General features: G+C 40.4%; 1 protein-coding gene across 1 annotated transcript; it reads right to left on the bottom strand.

The window, feature by feature from the left end:
* Positions 1–1,427: 1,427 nt before the first annotated feature.
* On the bottom strand, positions 1,428–8,934 carry GATAD1 (GATA zinc finger domain containing 1). The gene is made up of 7 exons (XM_075211819.1): positions 8,811–8,934; positions 7,130–7,169; positions 6,352–6,576; positions 5,727–5,852; positions 4,763–4,822; positions 3,001–3,184; positions 1,428–2,722 (listed from the first exon to the last, which is right to left on the bottom strand). The coding sequence occupies exons 3-7, from the start codon at positions 6,574–6,576 to the stop codon at positions 2,532–2,534; spliced, it is 786 nt and encodes a 261-aa protein (XP_075067920.1). The 5' UTR covers positions 7,130–7,169; positions 8,811–8,934; the 3' UTR covers positions 1,428–2,531.
* Between the last annotated feature and the right edge of the window lie 4,435 nt (positions 8,935–13,369).

Below are 13,369 nucleotides of genomic sequence, written 5' to 3' on the forward strand. Positions count from 1 at the left end.
GCAGACTAGTACGCATGCGTTGTCTGGTATTACTCCTTACATGTGCAGGGACCGTGCAATCGAAGAGGCTGCATTTATGTTTAACACAAACTCTGTTTATATAAAATACAGTAGTAGTTTTTAAACAAAATAAACTGTCCACAAATCAGAGGTTTTACATCACGCGTTTCACTAAGGTGCTCTTCATACTTGTAAGTTAAAGTGTGCTTTTGTCACCGAGATGTTAGATACGTTCAACATGTAGCGAACTCCAGGCATTTGCATTGGAAATGGAGCTATAGTCATAGGAACCATTGTATCTATTATTTTATTATTATTATTCAGTATTTATAAAGCACCAACATTTTTTGTGGTACTGAGCAATAAGGGCATTTGAAACACAACTAAATCACCAACAATAACCATTCTCTGAAATATAATGCTGTGGACCATATCAATTTAGAATCTATGAGGACAGGGACATCTGGGAGACATAAGAGGAAAGAGATTCTCTAAAGAGGGGAGAAGAGAAGATTAGGGACAGAAGTGGACTCATCTTAGATGAAAACACCAAGTTTGGGAAACATCTCCAGGGAGTAGGAGTGGTGGATAAATGCACATTTAAAAACTGTTTTTGTATAAAATATACAAAATAAACCCAAAGGTGTATTGTAGCTTTACTCACTGATTATACATAGAATAATATTAAACCATGGTGATAAAGTAATTTGTGCTTCACTGCAATAAAACAAATAACACCTATCACTGAGTCTTTCTTTCCTGTAAAACAGCCATAGTGTAAAACAATACTATATATGTATTTATTGTTAGCATTTACTGTTAACATTTAGCGTTACCATTGGTTGTTAAACATTTCAGAACTTTGTATAAAATGTACAAATAAACCCAAAGGTTTATTTAAGAGTCAATTGTTGTTTGGACACATAACAACCGATTGGTTGTGATAGGCAACATCTCCACCTTTTCAAACCCGCAGTTTAGTAAATATACCCACAGGTCTATGCAGATGGCTACATACGTCTGGACTTGGCGATAACAGATTACGGTTAGATACAGTCTAGAGAGTGTATCTAACCAACAGTTAAAGATAGATTGGAGTTATTTACACAGTAGACCCATTGTGTCTTTGGGTCTGTTTTGCAGATTTTACTTAAAATAAAACCAAACCATACCGCCAAATTTGATGGTGATCCCGACATTCAGCCCTCAATAGAGGCAAGATAAAATTGAAAATTGGAAAATACAGCATGGGTTGGGTATTCTGTGATGTCCAGTGAAGGATGCAGAGTGTGATAAGCGGTCGTTCAGCTGAACCTCAGTGCGGTAGACATAAGCATTAGCAAGTAAAGAACAAAAAAAAAAAAAAAAACAAAATACAAATCAAACACATGTAATAAAATCTAGATTTTAGAAAAAAAAAACAAACAACTTTATTTAAAACAATTTACAACAATTATTTAAATACTCAAAAAAAGTCACTTAGGTGGGCTTTCATTTACAGATACTGCAAAGTTTATTTAAAGGGGAAGTTCACTTTCATGTAATACAGTCCGGTTATCTCTCTCGTGCCATAATGTGTATGTTGGGCGACATTTTGACTTACCGGCCAGGAAATGTTTTTGAGACGCGGCCCCTCTTGTTCACCGCCTGCCTAATCTTTCTGTGGCTGTAAATAAAGTCTGAGCTATGGTGCACGACTGTGCCCATTCCCTGATGGGGTTTGTACTGCAGCAAACAGAGGATTCCAGGTAAGAGACAATCATTTCAGTGAGCAGAGAGCTGTCTCTTTAAGGGGTATATTTACTAAACTGCAGGTTTAAAAAAGTGGAGATGTTGCCTATAGCAACATCTCCACTTTTTGAAACCTGCAGTTTAGTAAATATACCCCCTAAGAGTTTATGGGAGGTAGGTTAAAGTGTTCGCTAAGACAAACATTAAGGCACACTAGAAAAAAAAAACCTCCGGCTGACACATACTTGATAAGTAATCACGTTATCACATACAAATGTAGTCCAGTAAAATCTTGCTAGATAATCTATGAGGGTGTGACTATATACCATGATAGAAAAGGTAAATAGAAAATATAAAAAGCAAAGGCCATCTACCATAACACATACTGAGCCAAGCAGTCACGTGGGGGGTGGGGGTTATAATGCCGCTATGTGACACACAGCGATGAATCTAGCGTTCTAGCAGCTGAACTGACCCGATAGGTTTCTTGTATGACAAGGAAATTGGATTTCCCATTCACTGCTGTGTGTCATGTGAGCTACCAAACACCTGGTTGGGAAAGCACGAGATTCTAGAACCCCACGGAACTCGTTGTGCTACAAACACGCAGTATATAGACGGATACGTTACTCTGGTCGTGTCCCCCCACAGTCACTTCCGTCTGGTTGGCTTGTGGTTTGCACTGATGTAAATAGAACCTGGTGGGAAGAGTCCATAAGATCCTTCATGCCTACGTTACATGATTTATGTGTGGTTACAAGAATTTCCTGCAGTAACCAAACATTTGTCCTATGGCTACATTATAAATGGTTGCCAATTGCATCTTTGATATTGATTGCAGGAGTCGGGCCAACATGAGTCCAAATATACCCTCTCTCGGGTCGTGTCGGGAGGGTGGGGAAGGGCGACGAGCGGGACTTGAAGTATTCAGAGGGGGCGTTGCAGACAAAGTCCAAGCAATCCATTTTCCGGGGAAGATCTTCATCTGGTCCTTGAGGAACCAAAACAAACACAATCAGATTAGTGGTGAAACCGTCCCTCACAAATCACACACTAGAGAACAAAACAGAGACAACCTCTAATAAGCTGCGTATACAATGATATACTAATAGCATTCATACCTATCTAAAAAAAAAAGTATTGCATGTGAGATTTTCTTTGCTGTACGGAGCACAACCCGCTGTACGGAGCACTATCCGCTGTACGGTGGGATTTGGGGAGATGTGTTTATACATAGATTACAGTAACGCTCCTCTGACATATACAGACCTATGATGTAAGACGCTGGGTCAAAGCTGTCCTGCGGGCTGGAGAGTGTAGGAATAAGCCAGGTCAGGGCCGCACTCTTCTCACAGTACTGATCCTGGACGAAGCCCCTGATCTGAGCATAATAGGTTTTACCATCGTCCTCATCAACGACCGACACCACGTCCCCAAGCTGATAATACAGCCCCTGCGGAAAGAAGTAAATACTACTCACATAATATACGGTAATAATCTAATGACTAAGCACTGAGGATAGTGGGAATTGTAGTCCAGAAACACCCACAGCTGTACACTGTGTAACCCTTACATAGATATTCTGGATGTATGGTAGACACTGCTACGTCATCTCTAACTTCCATAGTTTGTCTATTTATCACTGAGATCTGCATCCAGCACTTTACTATTTCATGTATTTGGATCATCTTTCTATAGCTGCGTCGATAGTAATCCTCTGTATATTATTATTTTCTATCAGATTCGAGTCAGACTATGTGCTCACTACTGCCACCTTGTGGTGTTTTTGTTTATTCATAGATTTTTTTAAAATTTTATTTTGTGTGTATTTTCAGAGCCACGGAGACTCTCAGATGTAGCTTACAAACCCACTTACCTCCTTTTGATTTTTTGGTGATTATTTTATGTCTATGCCAGTCTCACGTCATGTATTGTGTGCTCTATTTTTTTTTATAAAGTTGAATTTATTATTTGTATATATATTTTGTTATTCTGATGTATTAATATCAACTTTTTTAATGCGCATCACATTTCTACTGTTTAATTTGGTGGTTGCAATACTTTTTTTTTTTCCTGCATTGTATCTCTTTTTTGCATTAAGTCACTTATGGACTGAAGGCAGCAATTCTGTAACCTGAACCATATTCTTCAGAATTCAGCCTATCCAGTCACTAGGAGCCAGTGACATCACTGAGACTGCAACCTATCAATTCACTAGGAGCCAGTGACATCACTGCGAGTGCAGCCTATCCATTCACTAGGGACCAGTGACATCACTGAGACTGCAACCTATCAATTCACTAGGAGCCAGTGACATCACTTCGAGTGCAGCCTATCCATTCACTAGGGACCAGTGACATCACTGAGACTGCAACCTATCAATTTACTAGGAGCCAGTGACATCACTGCGAGTGCAGCCTATCCATTCACTAGGGACCAGTGACATCACTGAGACTGCAACCTATCAATTCACTAGGAGCCAGTGACATCACAAGTGCGGCCTATCCGGTCCCTAGGAGCCAGTGACATCACTGCTTACATTTCAACTTCTAGATCAAAACCCACAAAATGGCTGCCTTGAAGACCAATCTGGCCTCTGTGACGGTTAACTCTATACCTTCAATGGGCTCTGCAGTCATTATCTACTCTGGATTTTTGTTTAGTAACATACAAATCATCAGTAACCCATAGCAACCAATGAGCAATTGATTTTTATCACTCTAATGTAAGCTATAGAATGATTGGTGCAGAGCAACTTAATACTTTGTTATTAAATAACACCCAAAGTCAGAGACATAAATAGACATTTGTGAGATCTTGTACACTGATGAGGCTGAAGACCATGAGATCACTGGTGTGTGTATGTCCTAGTCTGCAGTTTTCTACACCCCCTTACTTACACTCACTTCCATAAAATATATCCTATTCTGCTATTTCTGAGCCCTAGTAATGGAATTTCCCGAGTCCGTGCAACTCACATAATAACCGCCGAGATAACGGCACTTGGTGAACCTACAGAAGGACGACATACCTTGTGGAAGATGGACTCTGACGTGACTATCGTGGACACCGCTTCCGGAGCCTTAATAGGCTATTGGATAGAAAAATAAATAAAAAAGGTGAATAGATTTTAAACATGAATCAGCAGATTGATACTTTGTGATTCTGTGATTGCCGATAGTTCTTATACTGTGATGAAGCAGAATGCAATAGAAAACGATTAAAAAAAAAAAAAAAAAAAAAAAAAAAGATAAAAAGCCCATGAACTAATAAGCACACAAGTTACAGCTGGTGTCTGTCTTAGGTAGTGCTGACATTATCCAGCAGCAAAGGACAAAGTCATTCTCTCTTTGTAAATGTGTTATTTACAGCTGCTCTTAGTTTTTGGCTAAAACAGAACTAAAAAACTAAAAAGCGTCAATCACTGTTCACCTGGGAGTTCAAAACATAACACCCCCTCTCGAGGTAACACATAAATGTATACGGACCACACTCGGGGGCATTTCAGCATCCGCCTATGATATATGCCCCTGTGCAGTGTTCTTCACATAGAGAATACAGGTAAAACTACGGATCATTTTCTGTGCATTCCCCAACCGGATGATGGACAACGCATTTTACATAGAGATCAGCAATACCCAACTCTGCTCCAGCTGCATTCACCATGTTTTAAATACAACACAAACCACCACATAACCAAACGCTGACAAGTAGAACCCTACAGTATTACTATAACACATATAAGTTTTAAAGCAAACTCGACATTCAGTGAAAGTGTAGGGTCACTGTGGCCCCAAACAAAGGATAAACAAGGAACTACAATGTATTTATCAGAACAAGTTTGGAATGTGTGGTTTTAATGCCTTGGAGGCCAATGTTTAATTGCTCTTGGGCGTCAAGTGAACTATTATTTTCTAGTTACAGGGACAGTTACCCAGAAGAAGGACATAGCACATACGACCCAGATGCAGAAGCACCAGGAGTAATTATCTTACGTTTTTCAGTTTGAATATATGCCGCCGTCCTTTCCCTTTGGTTGATACTTTCTTCTCCACCGCTGGAGCCGACTTGTACTTGGTATTCCTCAGACGGGCAGATCTTCTGTGGATCTCCTGCTTGGACTATTGGTGGGAAGAGGTGACATGGAGAAGCGTCAGTTACCATATAAAGCTGTGGAGATCACACCACCAGCTGGACTCCAGGGTCCATGACATAAGGGCCAAGGATTGGTATATTCTGGTGTCCACTACCTCGCGGCTTTCGGAGAGACCGCTGAATTAAAGTCCTGCCCGTTTCTTGGAGATATCTGACCATAATTCACACCGATAGGGATATTTCATCTAAGATAAGATCCTGGAACCCACCACAAACCTCTCAATACAGACACGTAAGGTCAAGGAAACCTCGTTCTTTATCCCGACCGCTCTAACCACCATCTTCTCCTTCCCCTTTATCCCTCTTCTCTACGTTTATTACCAATGTTTATTTTCTATATTAAGTTACAAGATCTTCACTTGTTTTCAGCTTGTCCTCCTTTAGCACTAACTCATTAATAAAGAATTTATTTAAGGAACTGTTTACTGAACACCAGAGACAATGGAATAGTAACACATTCCTCACCTGCTTACTGCCGCCTCCGTTACTCTGCTGGGAGGAAGAGACTCCGGCAAAGCTTGGCCCGATGTAGGTGCTGCTCAGTCCAGTCCCACCAGTGTAACTGCCACCCCCAGTACTGCCCTTCCCGGTGCAGTTGTTGCACAGGATCTCCCCCTGGCTTCCTTTCTTCCACATGGAAGAGGAGTTGGTTTTGCACATGCTGCAGGTGGGTTTTAGTCCAAGAGGCATCTGGAAGAAATATCACAGTAACAGGAAGTAAATAAAGTTCTATAACCACACCGAGTAAAGCAGTGTGTACATGTACATGGGAATGACATGTATGACAGAGGGCTATGCGATACCTCAGACACAAAGCACATTACATACATAAGTGGTCACGTGTCCCTCTGCCACAGATGATGACAAATCTTTTTGACATTATGCACTTCGGTCTTGTTTCCCGGGTTACAGCATCACATGGTAATCATGTGATATAGCCAACTAAAGGGTTAAGTAACGGACACAAGTTTCCTTTCATTACATTGTACGCATCAATTACTGAAACAGTACTTTTGCCGTCTACTTTCGTCCAGAAACAAAGACTGCAGGTCCAGTAAGTAGTGCTCCCTACAGTGTTTTAATTGCTTTGTTTGACAATAAATCTGGTATCTATCCACAATATACAGCAATGCTATTTGTTCTGGTTATAGCCATGTTCTGCTTTAGGGATCAATCAGATGAGCGCTACGAGCATATTTTAGTCGTATTGTATTCTGCATGTTGTGAAAACTGTGCCACTAACCTTCAGCTAATATTCAAATGTTCCTTCATCTACAAAGCACCTGCAAAAAGAAAAACAGCAGCATATTAGTCAATACAAACTGATATACAATTGCCATTAGAAAATGACAACCCCACAGCCTACACATAATACAGATATACTTGAAATATCTCCTGAAAGTACAGTTTAATCATTCAAAACCAGTGTAGATTGAAAGTATGCTCAGTGTAAGCGAGAGGTATTACCAACAGCCAATTATTAAATACATATCACTGTTGTATGGTAATCTCCATAGAGAGGATCCTCACTACGTACCTGGGAGTTTAATAAATCTGTAGGCAGATACCAATAGTGTGGTTGGTGCAAACACGACAATGGTTTATGTGGATTACAATAAAGCATTGGATGTTGATTATAGGTTCTCTCGACTGCATAGAATATGTTTATAAAGCTTACTGAGTGCACGACACAAACTACAGCACTGTGCTTCTATCGCCAGGAACTACTCAAATTAATCTCAATTTGTTTAACCATCATTTCAATTCTACCTATCCCCTCCTCATAGTGCGGGCAGCAATGTTGTGGGATTATTCGATATTCGTGAGAATGCTGCCTGTAGATTCTCTAGGACATAACTTGTACTTGATGTTCTCTATTCGTACACACAATAAAAGTCTCAAAGTGTGAGATTCAAAGTGTGGCTAAAAACTAACCAACTAAATAAATCAGAATAGTGTTTTGTAGATAATGATCCAAACTGGTTTCACTGTAACTCTGTATTTAATGTGGTAAATAAAAATACCCTCTTTGGTTGTGCCAAAGAGCAAACTCATGTCTACGACCAGCACTGCGTGTCACACATAAGATATAAAGTAAAGTAAATATATAAATTGCACTATAGACTATTACATTATTTGGGCACATTGTCCTTTAGAAAAAAAAAGAGAAAAAAGAGAGAACTAAGATAGTATTTGGGGGTATTTCCAGAAGGTGGGATCCTATTTCCTCCCTTGTGCTGTGTAACTGAAATATATCACTAAAAGCAGTAATCCCAGTGAGGGGGAGAGGTCCTGTATATGGCAGTAATACCAACCCCCCTGATTATACCCCAAATAGGAGGGGCAGGGTCTTCTACACAGCAGTGCCTCTCCCCCCCCCCCCATTATACCCCAGAGAGGAGGGGGGAGAGAGTCCTGTATAGGGCAGCAATACCCCCCCTGATTATATCCCAGGGAGGAGTGAGAAGAGTCCTGTATCCAGCAGTGACACCCCCTGTAATCACCCCTGATTATACCCCAGGGAGGGGGAGAGGTCCTGTATATGGCAGTAATACCAACCCCCCCCCCCCCCCCCTGATTATACCCCAAATAGGAGGGGCAGGGTCTTCTACACAGCAGTGCCTCCCCCCCTCATTATACCACAGAGAGGAGGATGGGGGGGAAGAGTCTTGTATAGGGCAGCAATACCCCCCTGATTATATCCCAGGGAGGAGTGAGAAGAGAGAGTCCTGTATCCAGCAGTGACACCCCCTCATTATACCCCAGGGGGAGGGGAGGGGTCCTATATACCACAATACCCCCCCCCCCATGTTACCAGATTATACAACCCATGGGCTCCTGGCTGTGGTGGAAGCAGTCTAGCAGGGCATGCTGGGACTAGTAGTTCCACCACAGCTGGGCAGTGTGCAGGAAGGTGGACGGACCTCAGTGATCTCCGGTAGATCCCGGCACCGCTGCAGCCGGAGGAGTCTCCGTCACTCTCATGGAGACCACACAACACTGGCGGGATACACCTTATTCACATCCGGGGCACACTGCTCCTCAGCCGATGATTCGCCAGGATTGTGGTGACGTAGAAAGGCGCACAGCCAGTAAGGGAGGAGGACGTGCTAAGGGCTGCACGATGGGCATCTGACCACCAGAGGGCGGTGTCTGCACGTGTCCTGGTCTGTGGAAGGGAAGATGTATGACTATGTACCTGTGTATTACTGCACATCCCTGTGTATAACTATATATCACTGTGTATTACTGCACATCCCTGTGTATAACTATATATCACTGTGTATTACTGCACATCCCTGTGTATAACTATATATCACTGTGTATTACTGCACATCCCTGTGTATAACTATATATCACTGTGTATTACTGCACATCCCTGTGTATAACTATATATCACTGTATTACTGCACATCCCTGTGTATGACTATATATCACTGTGTATTACTGCACATCCCTGTGTATGACTATATATCACTGTGTATTACTGCACCCTGTGTATAACTATATATGACTGTGTATTACTGCACATCCCTGTGTATAACTATATATCACTGTGTATTACTACACATCCCTGTGTATGACTATATATCACTGTGTATTACTGCACATCCCTGTGTATAACTATATATCACTGTGTATTACTGCACATCCCTGTGTATAACTATATATGACTGTGTATTACTGCACATCCCTGTGTATAACTATATATCACTGTGTATTCCTGCACCCTGTGTATAACTATATATCACTGTGTATTACTGCACATCCCTGTGTATAACTATATATGACTGTGTATTACTGCACATCCCTGTGTATAACTATATATCACTGTGTATTCCTGCACCCTGTGTATAACTATATATCACTGTGTATTACTGCACATCCCTGTGTATGACTATATATCACTGTGTATTACTGCACATCCCTGTGTATGACTATATATCACTGTGTATTACTGCACCCTGTGTATAACTATATATCACTGTGTATTACTGCACATCCCTGTGTATAATTATATATCACTGTGTATTACTGCACATCACTCTGTATTACTACAGATCATTGTGTATAACAATATATAACTGTGTATTACTACATATCATTATGTATAACTATATATCACTATGTATACGTGTGTATTACTCCATATCACTGTGTATACCTGTGCATTGCTGCAGATTATTGTGTATATGCACTGTATATATACTATATCTGCATGAAAGTTGAATAAACTGGCTATATTACAATGCTTAAGAGTTAACAGTATATAGTGACTAATTAACAGGAATTAGCTTTTGCAGAAGTTAATAAAGTATCGAGGCGGAAATTTATTATACAGTATCTAATCTTGCGCCTTAATTAGAAATGTATCTCACCGATATCATGGGAAAAAGTGAAGTTGCGGTTAGGTCTACATGCCGGTGAGTTAGTTACCAAATGGAGGTTGGGTGGGTCCATAGTTACAGTGATATAATTGGCTATAAGGCTTTAAATATACATTTAGCTATGTGTTAATTTTGTGGATTGAGTTTATAAAAAAAATATGTAAAATTAATGAATGATTGTCATTGTTCATTTTGAATTGAATGGTCTGTACTGTGCGAATAAAATAAACTAAGAATATTCTAAAGAGACTTTATCCCAGGTCCATAACCAGGGCTGTGCGACAGGGGTGACCGCCCAGGACGCAACGCTGAAGGGGGGGCTCAATTTAGGAATATTTTAGGTTAATGTGGTTAAAATTGAGGGCTAGGGGGGCGGCATTTGTCTTTCTCGCCCCAGACGCTAGAATTCTAAGTTACGGCTCTACTTCAGCCATCTGAATTATTTCCATAACAAACCTGAGAGGAATCGCACTGAAATCTCATTACACGGACCCAGGTACCATTGCCTGCCCTGAATAACCTAAATGAGAAAACTGCATGAATGAGCGATTAATCACTCGTCCCATTATAGTCAGCGGACACAATAAAAGTTGAGACGACGTGATTAAGTTGCGGAATTGCGCAACCAAAGATGATCGAATTACGCAGCTATTACAAATTGCCTCTGTTGATTGTAGGAAACAAGTTGCTGGAAAATGGGCAGTGGATCTGGTGAGCGATGAGTCGTCCGATCGAGGGACTGAAAATGGTGTTTAGGCGTTGTTCATTGTTATTACTGAATAGACAGCTGAGCCTTGATTACACAGCAACTTCGGTGATTATAAAAACTGAAATAGTGTTTAGTTTGTTTATCCCTGAGGAAGAGCCAGGAGCAGCATGAAGCATTTTGGGAAAATTAGTTTTTTTGTGTACAGGGGTTAAATATAGTAGGTCTGACGTGTTGATGTCAATTCGGAATGGATTGAACATTTGAACTTTTCAACTTTTAGATTTGATTCATATCTACCTTGGAGGATGCAACAGGCTGAATAGGCTCAATAATCCCTTGTTTTCTGGTAATGAAAATGACTTGGAGGCCTGTTCCTCTTCTACAATCAGAGCAGGTTCTCTTAGAAACTACATTTCCCAAACTTGTGCATCTTTTTCCCTGTCTGGAGAAGAAGATTAAGTTCTAAGATTTCTTTTATAATGTATTTATATAAATATAGCAACCAATTAGATTCAAGCTAGCATTTTAGTACATCCTAGATCAGTCTTGGCTAACCTGTGACACTCCAGGTGTTGTGAAACTACAAGTCCCAGCATATCCTTCCAGCAATAAGCTGCTATATATTGGCAAAGCATGTTGGGTCTTGTAGTTTCACACCTGGAGTGTCACAGGTTAGCCAACATGGTCCTAGATAAAATTATAGAATCTGATTGGTTGCTATGGGCGACTTCTTCACCTTTCCTTTTTAGGGGCTTTAGTAAATCTACCTCACAGTCGTCGTTCTAGGCCATCTCCGTACATCCGGTCACTAGGTCTCTTCATTAGTTATTTAATTATCTCATGTAAGCAGATGAAGCCCTAGTTCAAGTTTGTTTTGGCAAACCCCACATTTTGCTTCCTGTATACACAGTTTAGTACCAGTTACCTGCAGAGATTACCGTTACAGCCCTACGGTCCTGCATCATGTCATCTTATGTATCAGGGAACAGCGTTTCCCATTGATTCTAAGGAATCACTTTTCTTCAGAACGCCGAAATTTCCAAGATGGTGCCATTCGGACAACGTCATTACTCCATCTATCCTCATTAACTGTCACAATAATTCTGATGTAATAATTACAAAGTAGCTCACTGCTAAAATCTATAATTAAGTTACTTACAAATTAATGTCAATATGATTCAAACCAGGCTCTCCCCCCATCCTCTACCTTCTCATTGTTAGAGCATTTAAAGGGGATTTTCTACAGCTTCAGCTGACTGATGTATTGACTTACACATGGTACCTGCATTGCTTAATGTTTCCAGTTTCCTTCTGTGCTTTCCAGCCATGTGTTTATAGCATAAGGCAGTGATATTTTTTTATTTGTTGACTTTGGATAGGGCACATAGCTGCTTTCTGGATAGTTCTATCCAAGGCAAAGAGAAAATGTCATATTCTAGAGCAATGAAAATATATAATTTTTGCCAATGGAAAAAAAAAAAAAAAGAAAACGTTAACCAAGATGTAATGTGGTTAGTAACAGTTATATAAGGGCATACACAATCCAATAAATCAAAGTTGTCAGAGTGTGGATACACATTTTAATTCTTGGGTTAATTAAAATTGTCTGTCTCCATATAACAGATACTGCAACTACATTTATGCTCCCACAAAACACTGTATAAGAATAATTTAGATGTATAAACAGTGTTTTAGGCCTATGGGAGTGGAAGGAATTATACATTACAAAAAGTAAATAAGAAGGGATAGACAACAATCCAAAGATCCTTTTATTAAACCAGATATTATATCCACCGATTTGGTAAAGTGCTCCCCGGTGATCAGAATTACGGTCTCCTGCCAACAGCAGCTATAAAAGAGCAGGAACCACCAGGGAGCACTTTAAGCTAACGGTGGATGCAGTATCAGATTTAATAAGAGGACCTCTGGATAAGTCCCTCTCCTCTCTGCAGTTGCTTGTGGACCAGAGTTTGAATGACTGAAACCTCCACTTTTATAAACAAATATCTTTGCTGTTATTTTAGATGCTTTCTCATTTATTTAACCATTGCACAAATACTTTTTTGTGATGTCATGGACCCACATTTGCACAATTGCACTCAGATTTACCGTGGAGTAGAAGGATTGGCTGGTCAGAGTTTGTCCTGTCTATTGGAAGGAGTTGGGCACATTGTTCCTGTACAGATTAGGGACGTCAGACAACTTTTGCACCATCATGCAAAAAACAGATTTCATTTTGCAGGACAATATTACATAATGGGGTACAGAGACAGAAAGGGCAGACCATGCTTTGAAGCAGGGGGAACAGCCTTTTAACCCCAAAAGGACTTTATTATTCCAAGCACTTTGGGGAAGCCAGAGGCAAGTACAAAATATAAGACTGTAA

The sequence above is a fragment of the Mixophyes fleayi genome, chromosome 5, assembly GCF_038048845.1.
Source record: "Mixophyes fleayi isolate aMixFle1 chromosome 5, aMixFle1.hap1, whole genome shotgun sequence".
Classification (NCBI taxonomy): domain Eukaryota; kingdom Metazoa; phylum Chordata; class Amphibia; order Anura; family Limnodynastidae; genus Mixophyes; species Mixophyes fleayi.